This window comes from Protopterus annectens, chromosome 8.part0 (assembly GCF_019279795.1).
Source record: "Protopterus annectens isolate FY-2018-M chromosome 8.part0, PAN1.0, whole genome shotgun sequence".
In the NCBI taxonomy this organism is placed as follows: domain Eukaryota; kingdom Metazoa; phylum Chordata; order Ceratodontiformes; family Protopteridae; genus Protopterus; species Protopterus annectens.
Window position 1 is genome coordinate 16884273 of NC_056741.1, and position 27802 is coordinate 16912074.

The window sequence follows — 27802 nt, forward strand, 5'->3', positions numbered from 1 at the left end:
AAGACCTTGGGAAGAAGAGGCAGAGGAGGAAAGGTGTAGACTGATAGGTTTTTCCAACTGAAGAATAGGGCATCCACTTTCCATGCTTGTCTGTGATAAGTCCTTGTGCAGAATTTGTCCAGTTGATAATTTTGGGGAGAGGCAAATAGATCTATGTCCGGACTCCCCCATTTCTCTGTTATCATGCTGAAGACATGTGGATCCAGTTTCCACTTGTGCGGGTCCATAAGATTTCTGCTTAGGTCATCTGCCAGAGTATTTTGTTTTCCTGGCAGGAATTAAGCTTGAAGATGTACTTGGTAAGTCAAGGCTGTGTCCCACAATGCCATGGCTAGTCTGCATAGGGGGTAGGAATGTGTACCCTCCTGCTTGTTTCTGTACCACATGACCGTGGTGTTGTCCGGCCTTATCAGTAGTTTTCCTGGATGAAGTAAGTCCTTGAAGGCTGTCAAGGCGTCCTGGACAGCTAACATCTCTTTCTGGTTGATATGCAGATGCATTTGCTTTGGTTTCCATGTGCCCTGAATGCATCTCCCCACCAGGTGGGCCCCCCAAGCATAGTCTGATGCATCTGTAGTTAGGGTTTGGGTGGCAGGGGGTAGAGTGAAAGACCGTCCCATGTTCTGGTGACATGTCTCTGCCCACCAAAGAAACTCCTGTTGTAGGCAGGAAATGAGGGGAATCATTGTTTCCAGACTGTAACAACGTTGACTCCATAAGCTTTTTAGATACCACTGTAGTTTCCTCATATGCAGTCTTGCATATGGAATTAGTGGAATGCAGGATGCCATGAACCCCAAAGCCTGCAGAATTTGTCCTGCAGATAACTGGGTTTTTGTTGCCACCTGTTTGAAGTAAATAGTCAGTTGTCTTTGCTTGTCTGGCGTAAGGTAAGCCATCTGGGCAGTTGTATTCATGCTTGCACCCAGGAATGTAATCTTGTGAGAGGATACCAGTTGTGATTTCTTTTCATTTACTGTATACCCCAGGCATGTTAGAACCCTTTTTACAAAAGCCAGATGTTGAAGAAGAGTGTCCTTGTACTCTGCTTGAATGAGACAGTTGTTCAAGTAAGGATAAATTTGTATGCTTCTTTGTCTGCAAAATGCAATTACTGGTGCCAGGCACTTTGTAAAGAACCTGGGCACAGTAGATAAGCCAAAGGGCAGTGCAGAGAACTGGTAATGCATAAAACCAGCCTTGAAGCGGGGGTATCTTCTGCACGATTCCCTTATAGGGATATGCAGGTATGCCTCTTTTAAATCTAGAGTCACTAACCAAGCGTTCTTGCCCAGCATGGGCAGTAGCTGTTGCAAAGTCAACATTTTGAATTTTGGGATGTCCAAGAATGTGTTCAAAGTTGATAGATTCAGTATTAAATGCAATCATTGTCTTTTCTGGGTACCAGGAACAGTCTTGAATAAAACCCTTGCCCTTTTTCCTGTTCTGGTACTGGTTGAATAGCCCCTGTATCCATGAAAGACGTAACTTGTTTCTGTGCCTCTGCCTATTGATTTTGTGGCAGATCTGGCCAACCGTTTGGAATTGGCACGGTATGGAAATTAAATATGTATCTCTGGGATACTATGTTTAATACCCACTTGTCCTGGGTTATTAACTGCCAATTCTGAGCATGAAGTGCTAATTTTCCTCCTAAGGGGGCTGCCAAAAGATAAGTGCTTGGTGATGGCAGAGGGAAGTCATTGAGACTGTTTACTGCAGGGTCTTGCTTTGTTTCCCCCAGATTTGGAGGTAGAGGCATCCCATTGTTTTGGCCTGTAAGAACCCTGTGATTGGTATCTAGAGCCTTTTGAGCACCTGGATTTGCCCCGTGAGGCTCTGTCAGACACAGGAAAGGACCAATGGTTTGTAGGCCAGTGTCTACTGAGTCTGAGTGGCTGCACTTGTAAGAAATCTTTTACAGTTTGCATAGATTTAGCTTTATTTTCCATCTTCTTTAAAACCTCTTCTGCCTTATTACCAAACAGAGTATCATGCTGTAAAGGTGCATCCAACAATTTAGCTTTACCATGATCAGGCAGATTTTGCTCCTTGAGCCAAGCATGCCTTCTAATCACAGATCCAGTAACTGCGGCCCTGCAAGAGGCCTCCAAGGAATCAAAACCACATTGCAAAGTATACTTTAAAATCTGTTCTGCTGCATGCAATAATTCATGTAATTCTTTATTTTGCACACATTCAGAAATCAACATAATTTTCTGTTTCAATAATCCCATAACATGCTGTTGATATTTAAGCATATGAAACTGTCAGTTTAATGCCCTAATTGCCAAGGTGCAGACGTATAAACCTTATTTCCCCATCTATCCAGCGCCCTGGAATCTCTATCAGAAGGGGTAAGATTCTTAGCAGTTGAGGCCTTTACACCTTTGGGACCCTGTGAGATAGTTTCAGGGTCAGCAGCAGGATTTTTGAATAAAAATTTGTGGGAGTCAGGAACCCTGTAATATCTGTCTGGCTTACTAGGAGCTGGAGGTAGAGAATCAGGAGCCATGCTTGATTCCGAAAACACATCATCAGCAATGTCTAGAACAGGAGGTATAGCTAAAGGTCTATGCTGAGGAAGAAGAAGGAAATCCCTAAGCCTCTTTTTTATTCTGAGAAATCCTGACTCTCCCAATGAAAATGTTCCCTTAAAGTATGCAAGGTTTCTCCAAAAGAATAATCTTCAGGAGGAGATGCAGATGGGATGGATTCCTCTGCATCTGAATCCTCATAGGGTGATATAGAAAATTCCTGATCAGAAGAGGAATCAGAAGAAATAGAAACTTGATCTGAAGATTCATAATCAGTGTCTTGCCTAGGCCTCTTATGGGGGGGGGGTTGGGAACCCCTGATCAAGGTAATTAAGTCTTCAGCCATTTTGATCATCTGTTTTCTAGGCATAGAGGCCTGAGCACATGGCTCATGCATCAGTTTTTTAGCCTTAGAAGTTGCTTTTGTCTTTGTTTTGAAGCTGGCGTCGGTTTTATATAGAAATGTTGAGGCCTGAAAACACCCTCAGAAGCCGGTGCCTGCTCAGCGGCTCCGGACCCATCCGAGGGAGAGACATCCTCGGGTACAATACTCTGAGAATTTTGCGGCATTCTGGACTCCACATGGGTCTTGGTAGAGGCCTGTGACTCAAGAGCAGCGGGTATCAAGGGCTGCAAAAGCGCCTCACTGAGTACCGGTGAACCAGCGACTGGCTTAGGAGAAGCTTCGTCATCGGTTTTGGACCTCGACGGTCTGTCTCTGTCCTTTTCTTTGCATTTTTTGTGAACTCCGGTAGTCGGATTACTATCCGATGACATTTCAGGGTAATTAAATCTGTTTCCAAAATATTTTGAAGCAAAGATATACTGACGCTTAATAGTGCATTGGTTAAATCTAGCACAAAACCAACAGCCAGGCACATTGTGATCAGGGCCTAGGCAAGGAATACAGTACAAATGAAAATCCTTATAAGGTATTTGCTTCCCACAAGTAATGCAATTATTAACTTTTACTGACATCGGTAAGGAGCAAGAAAAAGTTTCCCCAACGGGGTACTTAGCTTTAATTGAAGACTTTGGTTCTAAAACTTGAATGCGAAAATTTCAGGAGTCGGCCGACCGGCACTTACGAACTGCTTCTGCTTCGGGCACCATGCGGCAAGAAAGACTGAAGAAAATGGTGTCGACTGCATCTTTTATACCCCTGATGACCTGACGTTGTGGAAGAGGAGACAGCGACCGGCGCAGGACCCAAGACTTTGATATTCAGGCTGACTGAGGGCAACCTACCAGCAGATTACCCAAATGTAAGGACTGCAACAGTGAAATACGAAGAACATCATGAAACAGATGACTTCCCTGAAGAAGTGTATTTCAGAAAGTCTGTTTTCTATGTAATGTTGGATAATGTTATTGGTGGACTCACAGTTCGTTTCAATGCTGCATTGAACATTTCTGAGAAGTTCAGCTTCCTCTGATAGTACCTAACAATTCCTGTAGATGAGCTGAAAGAAAAATCAAAATCACTGGCAAATCAATATCCTGCTGATATCAGTGAAGATCTTGTAATGGAGATGAGTCATCTGCCAGCTGTTCATCGATCAAATTTTGGAGAGAACCAGCTGAGCCCATTGGAGCTGCTGAATTGCTTGAAAAAGTACAAACTAGAAGGACTCTTTCCAAATATATGCATCAGTCTACGTATTCTGTTGACAATTCCTGCCACTGTCGCCTCTGCAGAGCACTCATTCAGCAAGCTAAAGCTGGTAAAAAATTTTCTAAGATCCACCATGTCACAAGCGTGACTAGTAAACTTGGCAAGACTTAGTACTGAGTCTGATCTAGCAAAACAGATTAATTTTGATTATGTAATTCAGAGTTTCGCTAGGAAAAAGGCCAGGAAAGCACCTTTGTATGGCAGACAATAAATGTTATTATAAACGTCTTTTTTTATTATAAATATATTACTTTAGTATTACATTTATACCTATACATACTTATCTAAATGTATCAATGCAATCTATGATTGTTAGAAATAAATAATAATATACACACTTACATGTGTGTGTAGAATTTTGTATAAGGGCCCACACACCTTCTTTGTACCGGGGCCCAGATTTTCTCTTGGCGGCCCTGGTTAACACAAACCTTGTTATTCTAGCAAATTTCTAACTTTATAAGACCAATATCTAAAATCTGTCCATATTTTTGGACCTTTGTCCCCCCATTTTGTCAGGCTTTGTCCAGATGTCTTGCTCTAAGAGGTTGAAAGGTATGGGTGAGAGACACGTATCTCTGGGCTGCACATCTCATCAAAGAACCTCATTGTATACCAGAAACCTAATGCCTGCTTGCTAGAATAGAGAAGGGCTTCTTGTAGGTACATCACCAAGGAAACAAGAAGGTGATTTACTTAACTTTGCTGTACCCTTCACATATCCACCCCTGGCACTTAATGGGCATATGCAAGGGAAATGGTTATGGCTTAAGGTTAGACCCTACCCCTAAAGATTACCTAAATAAGCCTGCATTGGTGGGTGAGTGTTATGAAAAGTCTGATGGCTGTCGGGTACAAAGAAAGCAAAAGGGATTAGCAAAAAAAAAAAAAAAAAAAGTGAAAAAGTAGAGAGATGGAGAAAGGGCAGATATCAACAGAACAGAAGTGGTTTACAGGAAAGATGGCAAAATAACTAAGCATACATGAAAATGACTAGAATGAAAGAATGAGAGGGAGGCTAGACCTCCTGCAAAAGAAATAAGAAAAGAAAGTGAAGCTTTGAGTAACCTCATGCAAGTGATCCACAGGGCAGGTTGAGCGAAGCCAATCATCATGGTTACAGTGTCTGTGTCAAAGGTTAAACCTAGTGGGCATGTGTTTTATTTGACTACTAGTAGGGGATATACTACTTGAATTAAACACAGAGCTGTAAATGTAACATCTGCAGGTATTACAGCCATTCAACAATTTTAATATGTTTATTAAATTTCTTTAGCCCTGTCCTCTCTGTAATAGTTCTGTCTACGAACAATAAAGGCAGAAATATAGAAAAAATGTAAATCACATTATATATATAGCCACACTGTTAGCCTTAGTGAAAAAAAATGCATTGCCATGTAGATTAACATTTAAACAAGCTAACATGTAGGTGTTATTGTAAGTTCATTGTTCACATCACAGACAGTATATCCTCATTTGTCAAGTTAATAATAACCTACTCGCCTTCTAGAAGCTGGCCTGACGTACCACTACAATGACATTTTCTATTTTCCATACGTAACAAGATTACTTTTGAAGGAAGTTGATGACTGAGTGACTTATGAATGTAAGGAGAAGTCTGTTCTATAATTTTATCCATACAAAGTAGGTACATTCTCCTGCTATCTCAGACAGATCTTACCGGAAGACAACTTTGACATTTGAGTACTACAACAAAGGTTCATCCTCCAAGCCAGTTACAGAGAAAGTCTCAAAGAAGCTTAAATGGTGGGGCACATCCTGGTCCCATGCCTGTACAGAAGGCATCTCCATACACATAAGATCAGTCTACTTAGTTTAACAGAGTCCTCTGCTTGTCTCAGGGAGCACAGTGGCATTGAAGGGGCAAAAGGCTGAAGCAATATTCCCACAATGAAATGGCTGGTACATACAGTCTTACATTTAGCCACTCTAAATGTAAATGATTTAGCACTAATGCCAGTGTTTTATTAACAGTAACTATTAATTTATGTATGCAAACATGTATTATATTCTCTTCTTTGTATTTTATCACAGGTTTACCTGAATAGGTCCTGATAGTGAGATCCACATAAAGGGCAGAATTTATTCTTGGTGAAACAGCATGCAGTACATGGATATTTTAAACAAGCAAAAGTGTATCTTGTATTGACATACATTAGTAAAGGCGACATTAGTGTGTGTGCGCGTGTGTGTGTGTGTGTGTGTGTGTGTGTGTGTGTGTGTGTGTGTGTGTGTGTGTGTGTGTGTGTGTGTGTGTGTGTGTGCGCGCACATAAGTGTATTATTTGATGAAGTTCACTTACTATCTAGTATCTTTTATGAAGGAGACAGTATCTGAAAGGCTGTGAGAGATTAACAAGTCAGTGGGACACTGTGTGTGCTTGTAGGTCTAAACTGCAGGTAAGTAAGTCACTCACAGGTACATACATCTCTAAGGTGTTGTGTATCTATACAGAACAGTATATAGATTTAGGAGCCAGGTTTGTCCTTAAGATGTGAACAACTCCTTAGGCAATGGATGTGTCTGTACAATGCAAGGTTGTGCCTCTCAGAAATAAATGCTTCTCTAGGGGAGCTAGGTGCAAATGTATTGAGTGAAACAATTCTCCAAAACCTTACCTCTCCCTGTGCCTCTACAGCTGCAATGGCATAGCCAGAAAAGTCATCCCAAAGCAACAGTGTCTCCTCTGTCTCCTCCCACGTCAGGCTATCACAGTCGTCTTCAAAGTCATACTCCCTTCTGCAGCAAAAAAGAGAGAATGACCGTAAAACAGGACAACATCAGAGAAAAGTAAGCTGTAAACAATGACATCCATGACTGACAAGGGCACTTGGGTGGTCATGCATTTCATTCAGTTCACCTCCCTAGAAGAGCTCACAGCAAACACTGGCTATGAGGATTCTACAGTTACTTTGTCCTCCCGCCCATCAGAGCTCACTGCATAAGCAGCTTATGGCACTATCAAGCTATTATTGTTTGCCCCCTCTCTCTCAGAAGGACTCCGTACTTATACTGGTTCTGAGGGGTTCTGTGGCTAGTCTGATCCCATGTCTCCAACAGCGTGCACAGCTGACTTAGATTGAAACAAACCATGCAGCTGTGATCTTACCACTCCCAGCAGAGTTCTCCACTGGCACAGACTGTCAGAAAAAAATGCAGTCATTCTCACCCTAGTTCACCAGCAGGGTCCCTGTTGACACAGATGTGGGAGATACTGCACATATTCTGACAATGACTCTTTGGGATTTTGCAGCTGTAACCCCAGGTTTCCAAGCACAGTTCTGCACTGGTAATGAATGTGGAGGCCATCAGCTGTTCTCAGCCTACCTCGTCAGATGGGTTCAGTGCTGAAAGGATAGGATTCTGCAGTTATTCTGACCCCACCTCCAAAGCAGGGCTTACTGAGTACACATACTATGGAGAGAGGGGTCTCTGTATGTACTTTTAACCCACCTCCCCAGCAGGGATCACTGTAAACACTGGCCTTGAAGAATGCAGTTATTCAGACCACCCTTAGCAGTCATTCAAACACAGGTTGTGGAAAACATTGCAGTTACTCTGAACCCCCCACCACCCATTATGCAAGGCTAATTATTAATTCTGGCTACAGCGTAACCTGCAATTATTCTGTACTCTTTTCTCCTTGCAAAATTCACTGCTGACACAAGCTTTGAATGAATTATTAGATGCTTTAGTCTGTCAGCACCCAGTTCATTACTGATCTCTGACTTATAACCTATCTCTGGTTCTCCTGCTAACATCTTCCTGCAGTACCCACATCTGTCTGTTGGCAGCAGCTATGGCAAATGTCAAAGTATTCTGACTGCAAACATCTCAGAGGAGGTAACACTGACATTTCACTATAGGGCCCCCTGAAGTGACTGTTTCTTAAATGTATATCACATTTCACTGATTTCGTAATGCAAGTCTGAAACAGCAGTAGAATAAATTAATCAATCCAAAATGCCTTTGTACAAACAGAACTGCAAACAACACTGGAAAGTTCATGGGGTGGGGATGTCCCAAGCATAAAATGGCAGTTACAAAAAGTTGTACCTTTTTTGGCTAACACACATAAGCCTTCTGCAGTACACCGAAGCAAAACAATCAGTGGAAAAGGTGAGTGAATAAACTGATGTAACAAAGGAGTTGTGTGGTTAGTTGAAAATACCATTCCATCTTGGAGTTGGATACACATACACACAAATGCAACATTTTTTACAAAATAAAATTACTGAAAAAATACAAGACTACAAGATAGATTTTGAATCACACCTTCTCCTCTGTAACAGTATCTCCCCCCGCCAGAAAACATACGAACCTGTGCCTTTTCAGCCTTGTCACAGTCCTACTGAAAATCACTGTTGACACAATTATGTCGGTCTTTAACTTGTTGTGTCTTTCGGCTTTTCCCGGTTAGGTGTCACCACAGCGGAACTCCAGTCCGCTAATGATTGGCAGTAGATTTTTACGTGCCGAGTTGCCAGCCCTGACGCACAACCTTCAACGAAGGTACGCCTTCTCACGCATGTCTCACGCCCTCTCACGCATATCTCCACACAGAAGACGCTCTAGCTGAGAATTGAACAGGACAACGTCTTACTGTGAGGCGACAACGCTACCACAGCACCACCACCGCAGTATATATGCGCCCAATTTCTTCTAGCAGGACCGACTACTGCCACCTGCTGAAAAGATCAGAATTTACTTGTGACCCGCTTGTTATAACAGGACTCACTTGTAATACAAGTTAAAGGGGAAACTGCAGTTGCTACAGTTCATGACAATCCTGTTACTTCACAATCAACCCCAACTAATGCCCATGTCAAAAGGGCCTATAAAAATCAACTCATCTATCAGTTTATTGAATGAAATTAAAAAAAAAAAACAAATAAATAAATAAAGCCACGGCTCAAATAGCCTAGAACTTACAGTTGGTTTAACATCCTCTGCATTTCTTCATTGATGCTCATTGCAGTGCTTTCATCTTCATCATCATCAGGACGCCGTGAAGCATCGCTCTCTGACAGTGACGTTTCTTCATCACTGGCTGGCTTCCTCTCCTTCCTCCTCCCCATGGATGGTACCTTAAAGGGAGACAAGTGCAGTGACTAGAGACAGGAGTGGTGTGTAAGGATGACAGGTGGTGGGAATGTGGGAAGATGGGAAATATAGACAAGGGCATTGAGGATGGAAAGATTGATTGAAGGAGAGAGGTTCAAGGTTCAAGGGAGGAGAAAGATGGAATTGTTATGAAAGTGTTTATGAGCTTAATCTGGAGTCTTGTAGTTGTTTAAAGTGTGACAATAAGGGCACATTCATTTGAGCAGAGTAACAAAGAAAGGCTAAAAGAGTATCAGAATAGATAGTTGATGAAAGACAATGGATCTTAAACTTGACAACAGCACATCCTAGTCACCACTGACAATTTTCTAATCCTCTGGTTTCAGTCCTGCACACCCCTTTATCAGTGTGCAACCACTACACCATAGCCTAGTGAGATATCCCTCCTACTGATACAAAAAAAATGTTTTCTCTCTCTCTGTAGTCTTGGAACTCTTTTTCTCTCTGTCTATCCCTATTTTTTCTCTCTCTTGGGCTGCAGTCACAGTCCTCCATGTTCATGACAGCACCACCAAACAACACCAGAGGGTCAATTCTCTTCTCTATGCTCTCAGTTTGGGTAGTTTACATACCACTGTGCTGTTATCTTCTCCCCTTTCTGGTGCCAGAGATACATTTCTATTCTCGATAGGGCTCACTCCTACTGTGGGCCCACATCGTCTGTTGGGCCTTGTCTGATCATACTGTCAGTGTACTTCAGACTGATCAGATTTTTAATGTCAATGCAGTATGTTCCTATTCCTTATTTTCAGAGTCCTTGGGACCCCTCATGTATTATACTGTTTCTGACCCAATCTCTCTAATTGTGACTGTAGACTACCTAATGCCAGTGAGGCATTAGCATTTCATGAATGGCCACCTCATCCACTGACAAGCAGAGATGGAACCAAATGCGGCATACATTTTCTCCCAACCACAAGTGTCAGTTTCCAGGCCATAAAAGCACCTTAATGACTGAGGAAAGGGAATACTGACATCAACTTGTGAATCACATGGCTTCCTACTTTCGGATTCTAACTAGATACTGGCATAGTTTGGAGAAGGAACGCAGACTGTTCCCCCACTATAGCCCTGTATTTTTTCATACTGATTCCTGTTATACAATGCAGATCTCCTTGACTCACCTGAAACATCTTAATCATGTCTTCACAGTTGCGCTGTTGTGCAACATCACAGAGTTTAGCTGTAATGTCGATCCTCCGACAGATGTCCATGTCCACCTTCATGGCTTTCTCCTGGATTTTTGTGTCCAGATCAGACAGGTTCTGGAAAGAAAAACAAAAAGCAGATCAGAAAAAAAAATATTATTTATAGCAACAATAAAATATTAACGAGGAATGACCATGAGCAAGATATATTGGTGGCTAAACTGGTCGAGAAAACTGTCGACATCAGACCTCTCCCTTAAGACGATTACAGAATACTAAGCAGAGTGGAAAGTCAGTGGTAGAACAAAGGAAATATGAGACTGTCAATTTAACAACATCAATGCTATTTTTAAACTTTAACGGCATAAGCTTTGCACACCAGACTGGTTCTACCGCACTGATGCCAAAATTCAGTGCTTGTAACATTAGAACATCGACTTTCTGCTGAATGCAGTTTCAGGTGGAATGAAGCCATTACGAATTTTCTTGTAAATCTTTGATCCCCTACACATCCAGAGATGAAAAATATCAAACTCCAGGGTAGGTGCCTCATTTGTAGTGGAAGATGCAGAACTGGAGTGGACACAAAAGGCCTCAGAGGTAGCACAGAAATATTCTAATAGGGTTTTACTGCTACAGTGGTCACATCTTCATGCATTTGCTCAGTGCAATGCATAGGAAAAATGCTGGTTGTACAGCCATAGCAGGCCTGAACAAGGAGCCACAGTGGAAGTAGAATCTACATTGCTTTGTAGATGTTTTTTGGTAGGGATGCTAACCTAAATATTTGGGACTGGCAGGAGATTGTTATTATTTGTTCTGATTGTACATCTTACCTAGCAGAAGAAATGTGTGTAAAGCTGGATATAAATTATAAGAAAGACGTGACTTGAAATAAATGTGTATGAAATTGTCTCCTACTACTCATCAGGAGTAATCTGATGTGGAGGATGGGAATCACAGCGATATAGTGCTGTGTCAGACATGCTCCAGGGTCTATAACTGACTCAACAACAATGAAACACACAAGGACTCAATCCTAGTCCCAGAGATAACACCTGCCATTACTGCCTCCGTTCCCTGTTAAAAAATCTGGAAAGTGAACATACAGTTTATTCAACATTCGGTGTTGTACTCTTGATAACTGAAATTTCGGTTATTAGAAGTAGACCCATACAGATATATACATATGGATCTACTTTAGTTCATCAAATTAACAGAAGTTTACAATGGTGGGAGTGTACAAGATCGGAAATTAGAACATTGAACTAGTTATATATTTTGAATGCAGTTCGTGGTACAGTGAGGATCAGGAAATCTACACTTTTTCTCACTGTAGTGCAGTCTTGCAGTTGGTATATATAATTTGCAGGGAGTGTGGGAGGTGCAGCCCCCACATGGGGGTGTATAGGGGGCTTAGCCCTCCCTGAAAAAACATAAAAAAAAAATTACACATATCTAGTCTGAGACTGCACTACAGTGATGAAAAGGGTAGATTTCCTGATCCTCATCGTACTGTGATCTGCATTCAAAATATACAGATTTTGTGCAGTCTCGCTGTTGTAAACATTCGCTCTTCTCATCTCGGTTATTTAAATTTCAGTGTTCTGTAAATTTAATGAACTAAAACAGATCCATATATATATATATATATATATATATATATATATATATATATATATATATATATATGTGTGTGTGTGTGTGTGTGTGTGCATGTCTGTTGAATGCTGCTCTCATAGCTAACCATGGAGTGTAGGGGGAAACCTGTCTCACCCCACTGTTTCCTTCTACTCCAAGAAGCACTATTCCTAGGGCTAAAGTGTGACATCAGAGTGGATGTTCCTAGGGCTAAAGTGTGACATCAGAGTGGATTACTTTAAGTTGGAATAGTAGAGGGATGCAGTCCTTAACACCATGGAGTAATAGCTGAGGGAAAGAATGCTTTTCTTCCCAGTTGCAGAAGACCATGTCTTCAAGTAATATGCCCACAGTATCACACATTGCATTCTCTTTGTTGGTGAAAGCAAATATAACATTCTTGTTGGTCAACAGTGCTATTGTATTTTTCTGAGTGGAGGCTATTAGCAAGAGAACCACTGTGTAATGTAATGGATCACCACGGAAGTTTGCATTAGGCGCATGAAATGGGTCAGAAAATACTTTCAATCATTTTGTGGATTACACCAATCTCAAAGGAGTGTGAGGCTTCCCCAGGGGGACCTTGATCTCCTTACTGACCCTGAACATGGATTAGAGATAGTACAAGTCAGGCTAGTCTTGTTCAGTAGTCCTGGTGAATGAGAAGAGGCCCCAAGGAGTGGTCAATGGTCAGTTGTGGGAAGCCAACACTACCACTTGTAAAAACATGCCAGCTTACCATGTTAAACCTATAATAAACCCTACAAAATATACCCGCCTTGTTTACCCCTTCAGCTCTGTTGCCAAACTGTTTGATCTACTCACTTGGTCTATATTTTATTTCATTCTGCTTTATATCACCCTATTATCCATATTTTGCTTATGTGTCTATTTCACCCAAAGACTTAACCTTTTCCATACTTCTAGGCCATGTGTTTTAAAACTCCATAGCTAAACACATCTATATCTGTTTCCATCTGTGGCAGTGCAAACCTTCCTGTTGTTAACCATATCCCCAATAGCACTAGTTTGGGTTAGACTGTCTTCAGTATTTCCCACATTATTTGATGTATAGTCCTACTTTAAGCATTTTCTCACTACACTGGCTCATAGTTCTAAATTAGCCCAAAAAGCTGCATCCCAGTATACCCTCACCTGTACTGGCTTGTATACTCACTGCTACTTTTCTAGTCCACTGATTCTTCCTGATAGGCAACATCATCTCCTTGGCTCAATCTTCCTTTCCCCCCGGAGTCACACTCACGCCTCCCCCTTCTCTGTACCTTCCCTCTTCCCTGCTTGTACTCCTTGCCCCTCCTCATCTTTGTTCCATTCACCTCAGCAATAGCTGCCCTGTCCTCCCCCTCTTACTGTACTCCATTTACTCTTACCTTAGCTTCCTTGTCCCTCCTCCTTTTACTGCTTTATCTCCCACCCCTAAGTCTATTTAGATACCTTAATACCTGTGATGCCATATTTTAAACAGTATTCCCCAGCACGCTTGTCCTGCCTTGCCGTAAGTTGCTAGCATCGCACGTGGTAAGTTCTTCCAAATACCCTGCTCATTATTGTGAAATATGTTTTTGAACTGCTGCTTAGTCTGAAATATGTGTAGAAACTGCTGCTTATTAGTGTGAGACTCGTACATGAGCTGCTGTTTAGAGGGTTTAGGTAACTTTAATGAACGCTAGCTTAGTCAATTTAAAATGGATTTCCTGGATCTCCTGCTGCTTATTAGCGTGAGACTCGTACATGAGCGGCTATTTTGAGAGTTTAGGTACATTCAATACACAGCTAAGCTTAGTCAATGTAAAACTGACCTCCTGAGCCATTAATATGTGATTGCCTAGTCTATTTACTACGTCCTGTAATCATTGTGCCAATACCCTGTGACTAAATCACCTTATTTCTCTGTGTTTTGTTGTATCTTGCTGTAATACCTGGTTTACTTCCTGGGCTTGCTTTGACAATGCATGTACTCAGCAAGTATCTGTGTAACTCAAACCACACACTCCTAGAGTTATTTGCAAGTATAATCTCTATTAGCTATTTTCCTGGGCTTTTACTGCTTCTAAATGATACATGAAGCCGTAAGTGGGATAAGCTATTTTGATACCATTTTTCCTAGCACAATTAAACGTCTTGATACCTGGTTTACCTCCTGGGCTCGCTCTGAGAATGCGTGAACTCAGCGGGTATCTTTGCAACTCAAATTGAGTTGTTTGTGAATGAGATCTCCACTAGCAATTCCTGGGCTTTATTACTGTTTTTTAGATAATAAATGAAGCCGTTTGCTGGATAAGCTACTTCACTACAATATTTTACCACCACAATTAAAGTCTAGCTTTGAATCCTGGTTATGAAAGTAGTTGTATACCAGCTACTCAGTCGTTGTGCCCAGACTGCATAGAGTTTTTGATGTTCTGTTTACTGTTACTGCATCATAATTTGTTGTTGTGTCTCTACCAATGTAACAACTGCTGGTGCCTTTATTTTATGTTTAATTGCTCTGCAAAATGTGAGTTTTATATTCCCTACTGCTGCCTTTATTTTTGAAAAACTGAATCACTGCTGTACCTTTTTAAACTGGAAACTGATGCTGTTGTAATTGTATAACCTGTCATATCGCTGTGCATTATATGTGCTCTAACTGCTTAAACCTAGTCTTATCAGCTGTTTCCACCTCATTTTTCTCAACCTGAGACCATATCTCCTGCTGCTATCTCCCCTCCTTACTGTTTTTTCTCTACCTATACCCATTCATGCTTACGCTGATCCTATCCTCTGGCCTCTCCTTCTATCTCTCCTGAAATTCCTAGCTAATTCCTCTGGTTTTACTATCTGTCTCCCCTCTCTCTGGCAATAATACTAAGCTAGTAATTTGTTCTTCTCCCTTACAGCTTATTTAAGTCTTGCTCTCCCAACTCCTAAGGCGTTTCTTCATTTCTTCACCCGAAATCACCATCTCTGCAAAAGAGAAACAAATAAATAATAAGGCTACTGGAACCCAAGCAAACAATTACAAATAACAAAGAAAGAAAACATGCTGCTGCCCAAGACATAACAGTGTATGTGTGTAATCTACTGTTTGACCTCTTTCTTTTGCTTCACTAGTCTGCATGTGTAGTGCTCCATCATGCATTGCTAGCAGCCTGTGGTGGTATCCATTCCCCTATATTCTTCCACTTCTCTCCTCAGCCATTTATCCTAGATGCAACAACTCGTTTCTGCCACTAGGTGGCAGTGCAAACCTTCCTGTTGTTAACCATATCCCCAATAGCACTAGTTTCCCACATTATTTGATGTATAGTCCTACTTTAAGCATTTTCTCACTACTACTTGGCTCATAGTTCTAAATTAGCCCAAAAAGATGCATCCCAGTATACCCTTACCTGTACTGGCTTGTATACGCACTGCTAGTTTTCTAGTCCATTGATTGTTCCTGGTAGGCAACATCATATCCTCAGCTCAACCTGCTCCGTTCGCCCTCCAAGCTCACTCCACTCCCCTACCCTACCCCTATTTCCCACCCGCCCCCGGTACCTCTACACCTATACTCGAAAAACCACACCCACTCCCTCATTAGCCAATTACACTCCTACTTCATCAACACATAGTAACCTTTTGCACCCTCCCCTATCTCTCACCACTCACCTCCCACAATATTCAACCTAACCTGCTCTTCCACCTATTCATTATCTTATAATCCCTCATATCTTTTTCTAATTTCACCATGCTGTCTAAACCTTCATACGTCTCAACTGAAATACTACTTCTTCTAACCGTATCCTACATCTACTATCTCACACAACCTCTAACCACTCACCATCTTTTCATACTAGAAACGCACTCCCAAACTACACTCCTACTCATCTATCCCAATATCCCCTTGTCTATACCCCATCAATAATTATCTGCTCTTTCCCTACAAACTCATTTCTCCTTATAAGCACTCTGCCCCCTCTTTAACAAACCAAATCCTTAGAAATCCAAGTACACTCAACTCTGATACTAAGCAGTCCAAGTACCTCTCTAGCATAATTCAACATCTAATTACTATCCTCCTGTCAGGTGAGATACACCCAAACCCAGGCACCCATACTCCATCCTGTACATCCAAACCCACCTTATTCACCTCTCTAAATGCCCAAAGCATAGCTAACAAAATCCCCAACCTCCACGCCTAGCTTCTCCACAATAAACCAGACATATTGTCCTCTGAAACTTGGTTAAAACCTCATATAAAAGACTCAGAAATAGCCCCAACCAACTACTCTATTATCAGCAAAGACAAAACCCATAAAAAAGGTGGAGGAGTAGCTCCCCTATACTCATCCTCCTTATCAGTTACTCTTTACACTAAACCTATTCCCCAATTCACTAACGCCAAAATAATTCTGGCTCTACTTCAAGTAAATAGACATAAACACATATGTATAGCCTCACTATACATTCCCCCTGGAGACAATATCTCAGTACTTGAAGATATCCTCTCCTGGCTTTCCACCAATATTAGCAATGAAACTATAATTCTGGGTGACACAGACATTAACTGGTCCTCTATTCAGTCCCTCACAAACCCACTAAATATTAACCTTTATAATTTCTCCCAAATTATCAACTCTACAACCAGACCCTCCAGAGATTGCTCCAGTGGTAGTACCCTAGACTGGATCTTAGTCTCTCACCTTCATTATTTCTCTGATAGTGGCACACTTCCTGACTCCCTCAGTGACCACCTCCCCACTTTTGCTTGCCACCTTCCTTCCCCCTTACAGTTATCACATAACTATATCTCCACTCAGTACCTAAAAACTTCAATTTCAATACCTTTTCTAACTCCCTAAAATCAATAAACTGGAGCCCTCTAAAAACTTTACCCCTAGAAAATGCCATTACCTACTTCAATACAACTTTCTTAGACCTCTTAAACAGCTATGCCCCCCTAAAATATAAAAGAATAAAAAGCAAAACTGTCCCTTGGCTAACCAAAAATACACTAGCTGCCATGCGCCTTAGAGATAAAGCCTGGGTACACCAACAGAAAAATAATTATCCCTTCATCCTTAATGAATACAAAACACTTCACAACAAAGTCAAAAAGCTTATTGTAACTGACCAAAAAATGTATTTCTCCTCACTACAAAATAGCCATAAAACAAATCCACAAAAATTCTGGAATGGTATCCCCACTCTCCTTAATCCTGGTAAAAAAGAAGACCCTTGCCCAGACCCTAATGCACTAGACATAGATCTGGCCACCCAATTTAACTCTTTTTTTATCGACTCAATTACCAAACTAACCTCATCTTTCTCTAACAACACTACACTGCCTACCTCTACATCCCCTCTCCATGCCTCTCCTTCATCATCACCCAGAAATACCTTCACCTCTCAACTCCCTCCTTTCTCTATAAAACCTATACCCATATCTATCATAAAAAAACTTCTCCAAAAACTGAAAACATGCTCCAACACCCTCAATAACATTCCCTCTTTCTTTCTAACCATAGCTGCTGAATCCATTGCCTTTCCCATCTGTATATTAATCAACCGCTCAATCCAAGAAGGTTATGTTCCCCAACTATGGAAAAAGGCCTTCATCATACCTCTGCATAAACGGTGCAACAATAATAATATCACAGACTTCCGCCTATCGCCATTCTATCTCCCATCTCTAAACTTCTTGAAAAATGTATCTATCTACAACTTCTACCCTATCTTATAGACAATCACTTACTAACTCCCACACAACATGGATTTAGATCCGGCCACAGCACTACCACTGCCCTTCTTTCCATTCTGGAAATAGTCAACAAAGCCCATGACTCTGGCTGTACTGTATCCACCCTACTTCTTGACCTCTCTAAGGCCTTCGATACCATATCTCACAACCTTTTCCTAGCTAAACTCTCTAATCTAAACCTATTCCTTTCCTCTCTTAATTGCTTCAACAGTTACCTTTCAAATAGACAGCAAGCAGTCGAATGGAAAAAAGCCACCTCCTCTTTCCTCAACACCCCACTGGTGTCCCACAGGGTTCCATACTGGGTCCCCGCCTCTTCAATATATTCATAAATGATTTCTATCACTCAATCCCCAACACTAAACTTATCCAATACGCCGATGATTCAGCTGTAATCTGTTCTGCCAGCTCCATCCTCACACTCATAAAGCTAACACAAGATGCTTTTTCTACCACTGAACAATGGATATTGGACAATCACCTAGTACTAAATGCCTCAAAAACTAAACTAATGTTATTTACCCCTTCTAAAACATCCATTATAGATAAAAACTCATTCTCCATCAAAAGCCAGAACAACACATCTCTTGAATTAGTATCTGAGGCCAAACTACTAGGTGTCCATATTGATGACCAGTTTAAATTCAAATCCCACCTACAAATAAATATAAAAAAAAAAAAAACAGCAGAAACTTGGTATACTCTACCGCCACAATCACTACCTCACTCCTTCTACTAAGTTCATTCTCTCTACCAAATTTATCATCCCCAATATTCTTTATGGTGCTGCACTCCTAACAAACCTACAATCCTCTCTTAAGGCAAAACTCTCCTCTTGCTTTAATAAAATTGCCAAATTTACCACAAACCACAAGTCTTCTACCCATCACTGTGTAGCCCTTCACAAATTAAATTGGTTAGAACTGCCCAATTATCTCACCTATATTCAACTTATTCATGTACACAAACTCATTTTCAGCCCCTCCCTCTGTACCTCCCTATCCTCAACCTTTAAAATGCACCTCCCTGAAAAACTCTTAAGATCTAACAATCAAAGCCTAATTGAACTGTATAAACCTACCCATCCCCCAGGCAAAAATCTCCTATCCTTTGCTGTTGCACGTCAATGGAACTCCCTACCACCGTCTATCCGTACCACCACAAACCTCTCCTCCTTTAAAAACTCACTTCACTCACACGTTATATCTCAGTGGGAATGTTCCTGCTCCCACCCCACATAGTCTCTTCTCCTCTCTACACCTCTGATATCTCAGGTGCTTCAATCTCCTATCTTATACATTGGTTTAGTAGGAACCAATCCATTTGTAAATATCTACTCAAAATTCACAACTTTGACTTTTTGTCTCAGAAATTGTATCTTTATAGTGCATTGTTTTACTTGTACTTCTGTAGTTAGTGTAACCAAAACTTTGATTGTAAATCTGATTCTTCTTTTTACTAATATTTCTGTTGCTTACTGTAACCAAAAACTTTGTCATTTTGTTTGTTTTTGGAGTTTTTCTCCCCAGGACTCTGTTGAAAAAGGATTCTTCTTGGCCCAATGGACTACCCTGGTAAACCAACTGCAAATAAATAAAAATAAATCTCCAGTCCTTTCCCATCTGCGTTCCCCATGCCTCTCCTTATCTGCTTAGCTCATGATTCTTTTACCCCTTAAACTGCTGATTTATCATCCCATCATCCCTGCCTTTTCATTCGCTCTGTCTTCCACAGCTTCCTGATTGATACGCTATACATGATGCATGTATTTCACTGTAATGCATACTTTATGTAAATGTGTTTAATTAATGCTGTTAATGATTTATTTATTTCCCATTCTCATCTGCCACTCTTAAATGAATGGCCTCGCAATGTGTATTTTTTTTTGTATTTTATTATGACATGATTGTTGAATCTTGTTCTCCTTGGCCCTACACTGAAAATGAGTTTGATGAAATGGACTGCTGTTCTTAATCAACAAACACATAAAATAAACTACACGTAAATATAACTGCATGATAAAGATGACCGTATCTTGTACTATTGTGTACTATTTATATGTCTGAACATGTTCAGCAAGGCTGCCACAGCAAATGCTAAACGCCATCCTCGCTTTACAGCAATATACACAAAAGTAAGAATTATCATCACCCGTGTGAAAACTCCTGAGAATCAATGAATAAAAGAGCAGGGCTTTAAAGGTTTGGAAGGGGAAAGGGCTAGAATCTATACTATATAATATATAATGCAGCATTTAACTGAAAGGTAGTTCACAAGAGTTTGGTAGCATGCAGGACAGTGAGCCTGATTCATTAATGCCTACACTGTGTACAGCAAGTGTATGCCTTTCTGAGTAAACTGGCAACACAAGCATAACTCCCGCCTTCTTTTAATTCTCCTAATTTTAGTTTTCCTACTTACTTTCTTGCAACCTTAAATTCTGAGGGGGATTTGTAAAGGTTAACACAATGAGCAGACTACATCTACACCTAGTCTAATCTTTCTGAGTGAATAGACAGTGGAAAAAAAGTAGCAGGGATGTTCTTGGATACAGATCATGTACACCTAGTGCAGGCATTCATGAATCCATCCCAGTGTTTATTTATTTTTATTAATTTGTACCAGATAAACTCACTAGGTACTCAGCAGTGTCAAAGGAGCACTGCTTGGTTAAATGACTTCCTTTGGGTCACACAGCAGACAAATGGAGACAGAGGGGAATCAAAACCTAGACTACGGGGTTAAGTTAATTAGTAGCTTGTAACCTTAATCCTCTGCATTAAACAGGCCGATGTTCAGATGTCTGTGTAGAATTAACAGGAAAATGAAAAGAAAAAAGGGAGTTGCAGCAGTTTCTGTCTGAGGTAACAAGTAGGGAGACAAAAGATTGGCATCTGAGAAGGAGGAAGAAGGTAGGAATTATAGGGAGGTGTTATCGAATGACTAGTACCAAACAGAATAAGGTTATGGTTTAAAGCAAAATGTGCTGAGAGAGTTACAAGTTAATAAAGTTAGTTATACGTAGCTCTAATTTAACAACAGAAAGAAGTAATTCAAGAGCACAGACTATAGGATAGTTAAACACGTTAAAAAGTTTTTCTTACATTTTTTATTTTCACCTTAATCCCTAGTGTCTGTGAAGTCTCCTTCCTGCCTATGATATCTGCCTCTATGCTCCTCCAGGAGGCAATAATCCTACAGCGCATTCATTACTCCAAGGAGAGAATATCAAGTGATGGGAGCAGAAGCTACATTCTTCTTAGGGAGTTTTTTCTCTGTTAGGCCTTAAGAATGTCACGTGATTAGGACAATGTCTATATTCTGTTTGGGAAGTTTTTTTTCTTGTTTGGCCCTGGAAATGACAAGTAATGGGAATATTGTCTACATACTGATTGGAGAATCGTCTATATGTTTGCCAGCAACATTTCACATACTTTCTACTTCCATGAAAGGTGCCTCAATGCTCTGCAGCCTTGAAGACAAAGTAAACCCTGTAATCTTTCCTCTCCATCAGGAGTTTTGAATGTGGAGTATGCACCCTAAGTTTATGCACCATAACCCTCCCCCCACCCCCGTAGAGAGGTGAGCAGGTTCTGCCTCATCATCCCTCTTTCTCTCTCTCTCCCCAGTCAACTGCCCCAGCACCTGGGCTACTAACTGAATTAGGGCAAAATGGGTAGTAGCCATATCATTATCACTCTATGACCCTGAACTGTATCTTTAGAAATGCTTGTGGAAAAGCTCTTTCGGTGCCTTTTTAAAAGTCATTAGTTTAACTAGTTGCATAATAAATTGGTAGTGTGTTCTACGTTTTGGAAGTCTACAGTTTGGGGCATTATATTTCAGTGGAATTGCAGGTTCATAAGTAAACACTAGGCAACAAGTATAGTCAGTAACCAGAAGTCAGAATCAAATCCTGCACCTTGTGTCTGCAAGGCAAAGACCTTAATCATTACGCCAACTTTACCATTCACCTTACCACAGCTGATGTAAGAGGTACGGCAGAATGATAGAAAACAAAGATTTGTGAAGAGCTTCAGAGGTACCATTTTAAAACAAACAGTATTTTTTAATGTATACGTAATTATCCAGCAGACTACATCCTACAATTTAAGGGATTGACTTTGGTGTATAGATGAAGTTGTATTACTTGCAAAAGGAGTTATTCTAAGAGCTTTTATAATTTTGCAAAGGCATGCGATGAAATATTGCTCATTATAATAGAACCATGTAATATTTCTGAAAGCAAAATAGCTTGACCCACAACATTTTTGGCTTCCATTGTGATCTATTTTATAACTTTGTAAAGGCACCTAATTTTGATGACCACACTTTGCTATGCAAGTCTTACCACTGTAATTGTGGGCTAATATATACTTGATATTTATAAGACATTATCTATCCTGACATGACGAGACCTGTTTTCCATAAGCTATACCTTTTGCTTTTTTTGCATTTAATCATTTAAAATAAGTTGAATATTCTACATTAAATCTGAAGGTATATGAAAAGCAACGTGCTTACTCATGTCTGAGCCATGGCATATCAGGACAGACGTTATCGGATACATTCAGTGCCTGCTCTCTTTATTTTCCCCACATGTTTAAGGACAATTCCTATGTCATGCTTAGAATAAATGCATTTTCTCAAGGATTTGAAGTCTGAAACTCAAATGTTTAGTCATCATTTGGTGAATTCAATCCTCACTGATTTGACAGAAACCACAATTTTTATGAGGAACAGACAGAAAACATGAGACAAAAATTAGACATTCAGGGACAACTTGGACAGATGAGAGGTATGAATATTACTTTGTCTCTCATTGTGCAGGAGACTACAGTTGTTAGGTGTAGCTATTTCAATAATCAACACTAATTTTATCTAAGTTTTTCATCTGCAATATCTGGGTTTCTTCCATCTGTTTTCTTAAATGTTGGTATCAGATGATTCCATGTGATCATTACATCATGAGCGGTTGTTTAGCTCCAGTGTGGCTTTTCATCTGGTGTGGAAAATGGAAGAATAGCATTCTAGGTTTGAAGGTCCGTAGGTTCGGTTAAAAACAAGTATGGCTTAATACCTTTCCAAAAGCTTGGAGGCTGTTGTGCTGTGATGAAAGTTAAGTATACCCACATATTTATCACTATCTAAGTGTGAAGAGGCTGGCATTGTTTTAACAGCAGGTGGAGTTCCTTCCAAATGGGAGAGAGCTGTTGAATGATAAATTTAAATTTCATGGTTTCTACAATGGTTAAGAGACATTTTTAGCCTGATTGCATTTGGTATGCATAATGGCTGTCCTACACTGATATGCTTCAAAGAGTCTGAAAGATGAGAGGTCTTTTTGTGGCCTTCAGGAAGCAACATAATACTGAGAAGAGGGGCAGATTCTGAGTGACCTAGGTTACCAAGCTTATCAATCTTGTTAGTGAGGAATCTCTGAAACCTTTATAGCTGAGCCAAGTGTTTGGTCAATGGACTCCAGAAGACATCAATATTATTTGGGTAAATGAGCGGAATATATGTGAAATAATTTCCCCCCACTCCCTGGAGTTGCTAGTAAGACTCTTGAGTAATTTATGAGTCAACTTTTCTTACCTGAATGGCAACCTGTTGGTCAAGATTTTCCCCCCACCCCCTGGAGTTGCTAGCAAGAATGTTTAGTATTTTATGAGTCAAACTTTCTTACCTCAATTGCAACCTGTTAGCCCCTATCTATGACTGTACCTAGTTCCTTAAGAATAGAATTTCTCATAAATGGTTCTCCCTCTGTATAGCAGGTAGCAGGGGCCTCCTGCTTTCCAAAAGTTACTGAGCTACATTTGTTAACATCAAAAGCTAAGATACTTTTGCACCTGGTGTGGGGTTTTTTCAGCCAGTTCTGGAAAATGCTGTATCTATGAGGGAGAGAAGAATTCTACCCATTAAGTAATCATAAGCCCTCCATGAGCAGTGGCTTCTGTTATCGATTTATACATATGAAAATATAATGCCCAAGAAAATTGGGTTGGGAAATGAGTCTGTGGCATTTCTTTGACAATTAGGAACACTGGTCTCCTTTATGAGATGGGTTCTGTTTGACAGCCAAGTATCACTCCAGAGGACAGTTTAAGTTTGTAATCCTTTCATGGGGCATACAGTCAAGGGCATTTACAAGCTCATCTTTAAGTTGAATGACAACAACATAGACTATTATATTCATAAAGTAGCAAAAATCATTTTAAGAACTAAGCTGACATGGTAATGAAGAAACGAGATTTTAACAATAGGGATGACCATAACTGGGGGTACAGCAAGCAGGCAAGAGGGGGTTGAAATTTACTGGAGAAAATTAGCAAAGGAGCAAATATCTAGTGATGGAAAGATATAATAAGGATGAGGCCAAGCAGAAGTCTGGACTGCACATCAGAGATTGCCTCCATTTTTACAGATTTGTACTAGAGTATATACAAAGAGAAAAGGATAGGCAGTGCTAAGTGAAAGACCAGCTCTGGTAGCATTTTTAGTTGAGTCTAGAAGAGAGTCTGTTGTTTAAAAAAGATAATTAAAAGGACATGTACAATATTACATGATAACTAGAGGAGGTCAAAATGATGGAGAAGAGAAAGAATGCAACATCAATTTACAAGGGAACAGTGGGAGGACATATGTTTGATTCCCAAGTCTGCAAAAATTCAAAAGGTTTAGGAAGTGTTTGCGCAGGTATTTTATACCCCAAGCAGACTTCAGAGAACTTTTCCTCTGGTAAATTGGCGAATGCTAGACATGTAATTAGAAAGAGAGAGGTAACTAGGAATATGTCTTTTTGGGACTGTAACAAACTGACAGATTTAAAAATATCCTACAAAGTACTTTGCCAGAAACGTTAGGGGAGCAAATGGTTGTAACCAAGGAAATGATCCTTTTGAACAGGGACCTAGGATATGAACTGATCAGACAAAGTAATGTCTTACTAAGCTTAATGTTATTGGCTGCCAGAAAAGCAATTACCAGAAAATGGAAATCAAAACCTATACCAATTATAACTGAAGTACTGAATATCATAAAGGAGATAAAAGAACTGAAGGTGGGCTATTAAGAAAAAAGAATACGCAAACTACACAGAAATAATTGGAATTAATATGCACAATACACGCAAAACACTGTTCAGAAGGAGATGTGAGGTGTAAGAGAAAACAGGAACTGAGCAATCTAAGTAATGCTGGAGCTGAATGATAATTATTAAAAAGAGAACATAAAATATGTATAATGCAAGAAAACAATGAAACTGTTGCTGTTTTTTTTTTCTGTTAGTCTACATCTACCTATGTCATTGTTAAACATGTGAAATTTTAATGAAGTTGTTTTAAAATGCCAAAAGCTATTTACAAGATCAAGGTAGGTTGGTACACACATATATCTTTGTGCAGGGCTGTTGTGACAGCCTCAGAAAAGATAAAGAGATTTGGAAGGCGTGACCTTCCCTTAACACATCCATACTGGTTCATATCTAAAAGCAGGAGATGTTCTATACTCCCCTGAACAAGTTGTGCAATGATGTCCTTTATTACCTTGCAAAGGACACTGGTGAGACAGACCACCCTGTAGTTTATGGGACTAGCTGTAGCTCCTCCCTTGTGGAAAGGGTCCACTTTGGTCTCCTGCCTTATGTCTGGGGACTATGGATAAGCTTTTATTTAATATGATGTGAAAGGGATTTTATATTTTAGCCTGTGGGAAGTATAGTTGTGTGAGCAACTCACCATAACACTATTGCAGAATAGTTAGTTCAATGCTACATTTAAATCCTTATCCACAGGAATTAGCTAAAAGCAGGCATATGCCCTTACAGTCTGACTTTCAGAGTTATAACAGATGTCCTGCATAAGCTGTGCCCTTCCTGCACCCCAAGTGTTGACCCAGTATGGCTTAAAAGGAGAAGCAGATTGAACCATTTTTTGGATTTTTTTTATTTTGCCAAAATCAACTAGCTAGTAACTATGGCCCCCTTCTGCCCCTTGTTCCCAGTCTGTAAAGTCTGCAAGGACTTAAAGTCTGTTGTAGTGTAATGGGTCTCCTCCCAGTCATATATGTTTGATGGATGGGAAAAGTCATCTACCAAGTAGATGTCCAGTACTGACCATGGCTGACTACTCATGGGAAATTAATTGGTTATACATTATATTATATACATGAATCATTAGAAGGATACTGTGGAGACCTACAACTATAACCATGTCAAACAAATATTGGGGTGGCTACAACCATAACCATGTCAAACAGATACCAGGGGCCTACATCCATAACCATGTCAAATGAACATTGGAGTGGCTACAGCCATAACCATGTCAAACAGATGCCAGTGAGGCTACAACTATAACCATGTCAAATGGTACTAAGGTGGCTACAACAATAACCATGTCAAATGGATACTAAGGTGGCTACAACCATAACATGTCAAATGGATACTAAGGTGGCTACAACAATAACCATGTCAAATGGATACTAAGGTGGCTACAACCATAACATGTCAAACAAATACTAGGGAGGCTACAACCATAACCATGTCAAATAAATACTAGGGGGTTACAACCATAACCATGTCAAACAGATACCAGGGAGGCTACAACCATAATCATGTCAAATGAATACTAAGCTGGCTACAACCAGGGTCTATATTATATCCTCGAACACTTAAAAAAGCGAACCCTGATTGATCGAACTTATTTTCGCGAAACTGAAAAATATCGAAGCAGCAGAAACTCAAATTTTTTCCTAGGGAAAGAATTTGGTTGTCCGTTTCTGTTGCTTCGGTATTTTCAGTGTTATGGTGGAAGGTTACCGGTCGGATTCAGGTAAGTGTGCGATTGTGTGGATGTGAGTGTTAGGGTGATTTAGGTGAGTTAGGGTTAGGGCTCGGGTTAGGTGTGTGTGCAATTGAGTGGACATGAGGGTTAGGGCGGATTTAAGTGAGTTAGGGTTAGGGAGCTGGTGAGGTGAGTGTGCAATAGTGACGGACCTTAGGGTTAGGGTTTGGGTTAAGGTAAGTGGGTAGTTAGTGGTGTGTACATAGTTTAGTGTAGGGTTAGGTATCAGATTTTAGGTGTATGTGTGTGGATTTCTGTTTGTTTGGTGTGCTTGTGTTGTGTGTATGTGTTTTGGATCAGCGATTTTTTTCCCTGGGAAAAAAATCACTGATCTGACAGTTTGAGATTGTAAGCTTTCGCTTAAATTAGGTCGATCAATCAGTGTTCGCGTTTTTAAGCGTTCAATGATATAATATAGACCCTACAACCATAACCATGTCAAATGGATACTAAGGTGGCTATAACCATAACATGTCAAATGAATACTAAGGTGGCTACAATAATAACCATGTCAAATGGATACTAAGGTGGCTACAACCATAACATGTCAAACAAATACTAGGGAGCTACAACCATAACCATGTCAAACAGACTCCAGGGTGGCTACAACTATAACCATGCCAAATTAATACTAGGGTGGCTACAACCATAATCATGTCAAAAAGATACCAGGGAGGCTACAACTATAACCATGTCAAATGGTACTAAGGTGGCTACAACTATAACCATGTCAAATGGATACTAAGGTGGCTACAACCATAACCATGTCAAATGGATGCTAAGGTGGCTACAACCATAACCATGTCAAATGGATACTAAGGTGGCTACAACCATAACCATGTCAAATGGATACTAAGGTGACTACAACCATAACCATGTCAAATGGATACTAAGGTGGCTACAGCCATAACCATGTCAAACAGATATGAGGGTGCCTACAACCATAACCATGTCAAATGGGTACTAAGGTGGCTACAATCATAACATGTCAAACAGATACGAGGGTGCCTACAACCATAACCATGTCAAACAGATATGAGGGTGCCTACAACCATAACCATGTC

The 27802-nt window shown here is 40.3% G+C and overlaps 1 protein-coding gene across 4 annotated transcripts in view; it reads right to left on the reverse strand.

Annotated features, from left to right (window-relative positions):
• IFFO1 (intermediate filament family orphan 1) overlaps nt 1–27802 on the reverse strand; it is a 390911-nt gene that overhangs the window by 82545 nt on the left and 280564 nt on the right. For 2 of the 4 annotated variants that reach the window (XM_044079576.1, XM_044079573.1), the window contains exons 4-6: nt 10482–10622; nt 9166–9344; nt 6852–6972 (exon numbers count right to left, since the gene is read on the reverse strand). In XM_044079576.1, the coding sequence (XP_043935511.1) occupies nt 6852–6972; nt 9166–9344; nt 10482–10622 (441 nt within the window). The remainder of the gene's footprint in view (nt 1–6851; nt 6973–9165; nt 9345–10481; nt 10623–27802) is intronic. The other 2 variants (XM_044079577.1, XM_044079574.1) reach the window with 1 other exon arrangement.